Below are 8,546 nucleotides of genomic sequence, written 5' to 3'. Positions count from 1 at the left end.
TTTGTCCTGCTGAACATGGAGTTGGGCTGATGCCTGGAATGAAGGGCTTTGGGTCATCATTAGTCCTGCAAAGTGGCCTCTTTCTGTCCTCTCTGAAGTTATCTGGTGCTTGCCGCCCAGAAAAGAACTGTCCTGGGCTAATGAATCTCTGAATTAATGTCTAATTAAAATCAGACAGCTTTACATTTTCCTTCCAAAAAAGTCAGATAGGAATGAGCACCCACGAGCACAGCCCTGTCCCTGTCCCTCCCGCTGTGACCAACACAGTGACCCCTTGGAAATCCCCCACCTGCAGAGGTGCAGCGATCCTGCCCCTTCCAAGCACCACACGCTGCGTGCTCTCTGCAAGCAGCCAGATTTCCCCAACACTTTTTCCTCTCTACAGTAGTTTTAAGATGTTCAGATGCCCCCATCAGCTCTTTGCAGTGCCCGATCAGCACCCTGGGTGGGTGGTCTCCCACGTGGAGATGGGTTTGGCGTGTCATAGCAGACATGTGCCCTGTGTGCAGAGCTTTCCCAGCCAGGGCTCTGCATTCAAGGTGTTTGGTTCCTTCATCCTGGGGAGCTGTCTGTGACTTCTCGTGCATGTGTGTGCCAGCTTGTGTTTGTTCTCAGCTGAGGCTGGGCTGCTAACCTGCTCTCCCTCTTCCCTTCCACCCTGGGCGGCAGAACTCCGATGCAGTGGTGAAGGTGGATGTGGTAAGTGATGGCTCTGCTCTGCATCCCTGTTCCCAGCCCTCCACTCCCTATCCAACCCTTCTGTGTGGCTTTTAATGGACCGTGCATCCTCACCAACCCCAGGACAGGCAAGGACCTGCACCTCTTCATCCCAGGCAGAGACAGAGCAGTGTTGTCTCATCAATACATATGGCAATAGTTTGGTCCTTTGCAGACTGGGAAGTTCTCCTGGGCCAGCACTTCTCATCCCAGCTGTGCCAGGAGGAGCAAGGCAGATGGCTCCCTGTGGGAGCAACCAGCTCCATGTTGGTTGTTCCCACCCCAACCAGATACCAGCTGCCAAAGGCTTTATTGCAGCACTCCCGGTACTGGGGGCACTTTGCTGGGCAGAGGGAGGACTGCCAGCATGTGAGACTCAGGTGCTGTAGCCTGGGAAATATGTGGTGAAAGGGCTGATGGAAAGGAGAGGTGGATCAGGACTCTGATGCTGTCTCTCTCTGAAGCCTTGGACATCTTCCTTTGCCCTCTGTGCCTCAGTGTCTGTGACTGTAAAAGAGGGAAAGTGCTGCTGAGGTCACCCAGCCTGGAGGGTTCTGCCTTCTCAGGTGCTTCACTCCACCCACCACCTTTGTGCTTCAAGAGACACCTCGCTTTCATCTGATCCCTCTTCTTCATCTTTGCTTCCCTTGTCCCTGCAGACCGAGGAAGAGAAGGAGAAAAAGAAAAAGAAGAAGAAAGGAGGAGGAGGAGGAGGAGGAGAAGAAGTAGAGGAGGAGGAGCCGGATGAGAGCATGCTGGACTGGTGGTCCAAGTATTTTGCTTCAATTGAGACGATGAAGGAGGTGGGTGCAGAGCGGAGGAGGGGCAGGTGCAGGGGGGAAGAGGAAAACATGGTTTTCTGCCCATGAGGTCTCGCCTGTTTCCAGCTCCTTCTGAAGGTGGGGGGCTGTGCTGCTCCCCTCGCTATCCCTGCCCGGCTGTCGGCAGGCTGGCGTCACCCAGTAGAGCTGAGCGGCGACTCCTCTTCCTTGAGGCCCGCTCAGGGCGGACGCTGTGACTGGTTTGTGCGCAGACACGGGTATTTCACAGCATCGGAGCTCAAGACTGCACTGAGCAACTTCTCCAGCCCTGCCTGAACCTCGCTGGCAGCTTGGATGGGAAGAGGGAGCTGTGACCCTGAGACAGCCGTGTCCAGAGATCCCAGAGCCCTCGGCACAAGCACCCACTCCCTGTTCACTTCATTTCTCCCCCAGCAACTCCGGCAGCAGGAAGCAGCTGCAGCAGAGGCGGAAGAGAAGGAAGAAATGGAGATTGCAGAGGGTAAGCGGGTCACGAACGCGACAGGGAGGGTGGCAGGGAAAGGTAGGACAGGACTCCTGTTGGTGCCTGAGCATCCCTGCTGGAGCTGGCGGCTGCTCAGGTACTCACAGCACATTGTATGTCCCCATGCAGGACTAATTTTGGGGAATGTGAGTCTGGTGTGGGCTGTGCTGGGTTAACGTGCTAGTGCCAGGGGATTCCATGGTGTTATGGCAGCCTCCAACCCCCTGTGCTGGGAGGAAGGGCCATGTGAAGTAGCACAGACCCATGACCAGGAGCCACGGTGTTGTCCAAGGACATTTTTATGCAATCACAAATCAATATGCCATGAAAAGTCCTGTCACTTTGTGGGGGTTAGCTCTAGGACTGACTGTGTGCTTGAAGTCTGTTGAGCACACCAAGTCTCAGGTACTTCTAGATCACCTTCATGGGGTTTTCCATCCTTGTTTTATTTATTTTGCCCCAGTTTTGCAAGGAAGGATTCAACCAGACAAAATGTCTCGGATTCATCTCACCTGACTGCTTTTACCAGCTCACAGAGTCCTCCTTTGCTGTTCTTGCAGAGGTGGTGAAAAAAACACGTACATTTAGGGCAAGCTCCCTGACCTGTTTTCAATACCGTGTTATGATGAGTTGTGCCCAAAATGCCTTTTTCTCTGAAGAAAGTCAGGGGTCTGTTCCTCACATGGGATGTTGCAGGTGCCTAAACTTGGGTGAAATGAGTTTTGTACTGCCAAGTGATGTGGGCCAAGAGCACTGGTGAGTTGGGACATGTTGGCCAAGGGTGACTTTGGCCATTTGTAACCTCGAGGCAACTTACCAGTCGCATCAGTGGGGCTTGGAGGGGTTTCCATGAGGACTTTCAACCATCCTCTCCGTATGTCCCGCATCCCCATGACAGCCGGTTGCTGTCATGCCCAGGCAATGCAAAATCCGTTAGCTAAGAAAAATACAGAGTTTCTTTTGGAATACTAGTCTTCATAGGACGAGGAAGATGAGGCTGGGTCTTGCTGAGCTTGGAGGCATCTCTGAGCAGTTTCTTCCTGGGCTTGCTCCCATGGCAGAGCTGCTGGGGGGTGTCTTGTGTTCCCCATTGTTTTCTTTCTCTTTCCTACAAAGGATCTGTTTCCTCTTGGCCTTCCAATTCCTTCCTCCTTTCCTCTTGCACATGAAGTCTTTGTCATCTGTCTGTCCCCATCTGCATTGCTCATCAGTCATGAAAGCTGGCAGAGTCAGTGAGAGATGGGGACTCCAGTGGAATGGGAGAAGTGTTATTTGGACATTCTGTTCCAGGCAACCTGTTCCCAGTGTAGTTGATGTCTCTGCCTGGTGGTTGCTCCAGAGACCCTAAAAACCATCTCATTGCAGCTGGTCATGACAACCCCTCTTTAAGGGCAGCAGCCTGTGCTCTGGTGCTGAGCATCAGGCACTGTCCCCTGGAGATGCTGTGACCTGGGCAGCAGTGGCCAGAATCAAGGAAAGCAGGAGACAGTTGGGATGGGAGCTGCAGGCAGTAGCAGCTGTCAGCTTTCATGCTCCTCCTGTTTGAAGGACTTCGACCGAGTCCCCCTCTCTCCTTCACCCTCTCTTCTTCTCCGCCCCTCTTCACCCTCATTTCCACCTCTGCCCTCTCCTCTGCTTCCCCTCCCACTCAGAAGTCAAACTTGATGACTCTCCCATGAAAGGCTCCAAAGGTCAGGCAAAGAACAAGGAGAAGTCCAAGGCACCCAAAGACGATAAGAAAAAGAAGCAGCAGTCAGCTCCTGAGCTTCCCGAGAAGAAGAACAAGCAGAAGATTGACGAACTGAAGGTGTGTGTGTCAGCAAGGTGTCCATGTTCCCTCTGAGATAGCTCGGGCAGTCACTGTAGCTTTTCCTCACCCACCTCTTGGTTTTCTACCTAATTCCCATCCTTTAACTTCCTGTCATCTCAGGTCTTCAACAAAGAGCTGGAAACAGAGTTCAACAACTTTGAGGACTGGCTGCACACCTTCAACCTGCTCCGTGGGAAGATTGGGGACAACGATGACAACGCAACAGAAGAAGAGCGGATAGTGGGGAGGTTCAAAGTGAGTTTGGTTGTTGAGATGGGCCAGGGCCAGGCCTTGGGAAGCTCTTTGCTAAAGCTGGTTTTGCAGGAAGGACACAATAGAAACCAGCTGCAGCACCTTGCAGGGAGGGAAAGCCTCCACAGATAGTTCCAGAAATCAGATGGCTTTAAAGAGCGCATCCACAGAGTTGGTGATCTGCAGGCCAGCAGGTCCTTCATAATCCTTACAGAAGGCCAAGGGAAAAGTAGCTCCTCTTTCTTGCGCACTATGGAAATCAGTTGTGCCCTGGGTTATCTCTGTGAGCCGTTTTTCACCAGTACCAGTCACCTGGGCTCGTGGCCGTGTTGCACCATTGCCAGGCCCCAGGCACAACTGTCAGCTACGAGATTCTTTGACAAGAACCTTGTTGAGGGTGTGGTCCTGGCCAGATGAAGCCTATGGATGCTGGTTCTGCCCTTTGTTTGCCTAGCAGAGGAGATGAGCAGGCAGTTCCCCCGCTTTGCTAAGACCAGATGTTTGGGGAGCACAGAAATCAGCAGTGGTAGTTCTCGGATTTTCCAGCCCATCCCTTGTCAACCCTTTTATTCCCATTGCTTTTGTCCTCCTGTCAGTTTTACTCTTGGAGATCCCTGTCCATGAGCATCTTGTTAGCCTGGTTCCTCCTCAGGCCTCCTTCCCTTCGTCCAGTGGTCGCAGACCCTGACAAGGTGTTTGTGTGGTGGAGAAATTTTCCAGATCTGGCCTGTCTGCTCCAGCATGTGCCTAGAAACCAGGATATTGACTGGCTCCTCAGGAAGGGAGGTTTGGGGTGGGTCTGCTTCCCTTGGGCAGCAGGACTGTTATGGTGCTGTGCAATCCCTTGCACCAGGGCTCCATTTGTGTCTACAAAGTGCCGCTCCCTGATGATGTCACCAAGGAGGCAGGATACGACCCCAACTTTGGCATGTTCCAGGGGATCCCCAGCAATGACCCCATCAATGTGCTGGTCCGAGTCTATATTGTACGGGTGAGTAGAACTGTGTGGCGTGGTAAGGCTTGATAAGCGTGATCCCGCGCTCCCTTCCATGGCACACACCCAGGAGCTGGTCCCAAAGCTGTGGAGATGTTGGCTTGTAGCTCTCAGTGCATCAGGGCCTGGGATGCGGCATGAGGACTGAAGCAGCTCATTGATGGGACTTGAGTAGTGTCTCGATAGCTTTGTGCTCCAAGCACTGGGAGCAAGCCAGATCCAAGCTCCTGACAGATCCAAGACCTTTCTTCTGGTGTGTAGGATGGACCAGCATGTCCATCCTGGTGTTTAACCCAAGTAAATAATTTGGATCAGCCCGGACTACGTTCCTTTATATATGGAGTGTGTTCTGCAAGTCATTTCCTGACCTCTAAGTTAGTCATCCTTGTGTCCCCAAGCATGTGGGTGAGCTGCTGCTGCCAGGCACTTGAGAGGGATTCAGCCCTGCTAGAAACCCCTGGCCTGCTCTTTGTCACCGCTTTGTCCTGGTGTTTTGTAAATGAATTACATTTCCCACTACCCTGATTCTCCATCCAGTGCTGCATCCCAGTGGGGTATCAAGTCTCCCATCCATCACCAGCAGACTGAGATTGCAATGGTAGGCACCAGCCTGATCAGCACCACCATCCACACAGCTGGATGTGTCTTGGCATGGGCACCTGCTGCTGTGTGCCATGACGGAGGTTGGGACTGGAGAAGACAGAAGCCCTGGGCCCTAATGTAGTGAGTGAAGAGAACAAGAAGGGAAGGGGCAAGTCTCCTTGATATTTGGGTCAGGTTGTTGCTCTGGCTCTTTCTTCAGAGGAACCTGTTTCTTTCCGCTGGTGAAAGAGGTGCCAAAGGAGACTGTGGTTATGTCTCTCAGAGGGGACATGCCCAGCCCTAGCCCCTCCCCAAACCGGGACAGGGATTGACATAAGGCAGGATTTATCTCCAAGCCACTCTATTTAGGAGGACCAAAAAGCTTAGCCGTGCATCTACAACCAGGCAGGTCTCCCCGTAGAGAATGGGGCCACCCCTGAATTCTTTGCTACTGGATGGCACTGATACAACTCATCTGTTCTCCACAGGCCACGGACCTTCACCCAGCCGACATCAATGGGAAAGCTGACCCCTATATTGCCATCAAGCTGGGGAAGACAGACATCAAAGACAAGGAGAACTACATCTCCAAGCAGCTGAACCCTGTCTTTGGAAAGTGAGTTGCCCCAGCCCTGTTACCTGTCTGCACCTGGAAGTGGTGAGCTAAGCCTGAGCCAAGCTTGCCAGCCCTCCAACCTGCATCTTTGCCATCCCACAGCTGCTGCTTGGGCTCAAGTGACAAGATCCATCACACAGAACTTTCCTTGCATCCGCATTTCTGTCATCTGCCCTTCTCTGCTGTGCTGTATGGTCAAGGGTACAGTCAAGGGTATTCGAGAGACATCCATAGCTGACTAAGGCTGAGTAGCTGCTTTAGGAATCATCAGGCCTGAACTCCAGCGAGAGGATGGCCGAGCTTTCCACTGACTCACAAACTTAGTTTCAGGGCTATTGAGACATCCGTGTCAAGTAGTCACCCTATGCCACCGCCTGTTGAGGGCTGCTGGCTCTGAGACAGCCCATGCAGAGATTGAGTTGAAACCCCTGCCTTGAATGTCCTACAGTGGTAGATGCAAATTAAACACTGTCCACAGACTGCAAGAGACCCAGCTCACCCATGTGCCTGTCTTGAGTAGCAGCCAAACCCTTCAACATCTTTTCTCTCTCCCATGGCCTAGATCCTTTGACATCGAGGCCACCTTCCCCATGGAGTCCATGCTGACAGTGGCGGTGTACGACTGGGACTTGGTGGGGACTGACGACCTCATTGGAGAGACCAAGATTGACCTGGAGAACCGCTACTACAGCAAGCACCGAGCTACTTGTGGAGTGTCACAGACTTACTCCATGTACGAGCAAATCTTTCTCTGTCCAACATTCTGCCTGGACCCGTGCCCGTCTCATCTTCCACCACAAGCCCTGGTCTCCTGCAGGAGTCCCCATCCTTTGTTACCTGCTAATGGAGGAGTCTGTGCTTAAGACAAGTTTTGTGACCAGCAAGGCAGGGCAGCAGTGGAGCAGGTTGTAAGGAGCCCAGGGCAGGGAGGAAGGGGCTGAGTGGCACTGGTGGGACTGGGGAGAGGGCCGAGGCCAGGGCTGCAACAGCGGCAGTGCCAAAGGAGCAATGCTGAGCATCAGGAGTCAAGTGGGTTGCACTGGGACTTTCAGGGCTGGGTCAGCACCAAGTAAAGGGGTAAAGTCTGATCTGAAGTTTCACGCTTGCTGCCTCAGATCCTTTCCCTGTGAATCCTGTGTCCTTCTGGCAGCAGCATTTGTTCTGCTGGCAGAGGGGAACACTTTTTCCTCCAAATCTTGCTACTGCGTCACTGACCTTGCCCTCCCCTTCACAGACACGGTTATAACACCTGGCGTGACCCCATGAAGCCCTCCCAAATCCTGTCCAAGCTCTGCAAAGAGGGCAAGGTGGATGGGCCGCACTTTGGGCCAGGAGGAAGAGTGAAAGTTGCCAACAGGGTCTTCACCGGCCCCACGGAGATTGAGGATGAAAATGGTACCTGCCCCAGGGGGTGAAGGTTGTGGAGGGGAGCAGGGGTCTGGGGTATCCCCTCCTCAGCCAGGACTGAAGACAGATATAGTGGCCCCATCAACCCAAAGTAGCACTGCAATCACTCTCCATCCACTGCCTTAAATGGACCTTCCAGTGTGCAACCAGTTAGACAGAGCTTTATAGACGACCCAGGTCTGTGCCATCCCCCCAAAGTAGCACTGCAATCACTCTCCATCCACTGCCTTAAATGGACCTTCCAGTGTGCAACCAGTTAGACAGAGCTTTATAGACGACCCAGGTCTGTGGGTTGCTCTCACAGTCACTCATGGGCATCCATAGCATAGCATCACCAAAGCTGCCTTTGAGAACTTCTGGGCAGTGTGTGCTCAAGGAGCAATGAAGACAGCTCCTCCGAGCCTCTCCAGGGTTTGGGAAGCCATTCTGCATGTACCTGCATCCCCAAACAAGGGTGGTGTCCCACCACACTCACGTGTGCTCAAGAAAGATGAAGGCAGGCCAGGTGGGGAGCAGAAGAGGAGGAGAACATGGCCAATGGACATGGAGCTTGTTCACTGTGCTAAAATGAGACAGGCAGATCTGGACCTTCTACAAAGGACTAGGGTTAGAGAGAGGAGAAAGAGGGAGCGTCAGCTGAAGGACAAACTGCACACGAGGAATGGAGATGAGTAGCTAGTATGCAGTTCTGCTCCCTTGGAGCAGGGGTAGAGGAACAGGGTTTTTGCTGTTGCTGTGCCCAGTTGTCAAAGCTCAGCCCTCCTTTTGCCCACACAGGTCAGAAGAAGCAGACAGATGAGCACCTGGCCCTGACTGTGCTGCGTCACTGGGAGGACATCCCATGGGCAGGCTGCAAGCTTGTCCCCGAGCATGTGGAGACGCGC

General features: G+C 53.1%; 1 protein-coding gene across 1 annotated transcript in view; it reads left to right on the top strand.

The window, feature by feature from the left end:
- Positions 1–8,546, top strand: part of LOC104492961 (otoferlin-like) — a gene marked incomplete at its 5' end in the record, with an annotated part of 20,418 nt that overhangs the window by 5,317 nt on the left and 6,555 nt on the right. The window contains 10 exons of the mRNA XM_010135570.1: positions 670–699; positions 1,377–1,520; positions 1,932–1,998; positions 3,654–3,808; positions 3,932–4,066; positions 4,917–5,054; positions 6,128–6,255; positions 6,818–6,988; positions 7,490–7,650; positions 8,440–8,545. Of these exons, the coding sequence (XP_010133872.1) occupies positions 670–699; positions 1,377–1,520; positions 1,932–1,998; positions 3,654–3,808; positions 3,932–4,066; positions 4,917–5,054; positions 6,128–6,255; positions 6,818–6,988; positions 7,490–7,650; positions 8,440–8,545 (1,235 nt within the window). The remainder of the gene's footprint in view (positions 1–669; positions 700–1,376; positions 1,521–1,931; positions 1,999–3,653; positions 3,809–3,931; positions 4,067–4,916; positions 5,055–6,127; positions 6,256–6,817; positions 6,989–7,489; positions 7,651–8,439; position 8,546) is intronic.

This window comes from Buceros rhinoceros, unplaced genomic scaffold, assembly GCF_000710305.1.
Source record: "Buceros rhinoceros silvestris isolate BGI_N320 unplaced genomic scaffold, ASM71030v1 scaffold18214, whole genome shotgun sequence".
Lineage (NCBI taxonomy): Eukaryota > Metazoa > Chordata > Aves > Bucerotiformes > Bucerotidae > Buceros > Buceros rhinoceros.
This window is presented reverse-complemented; position numbering and strand designations above follow the sequence as displayed.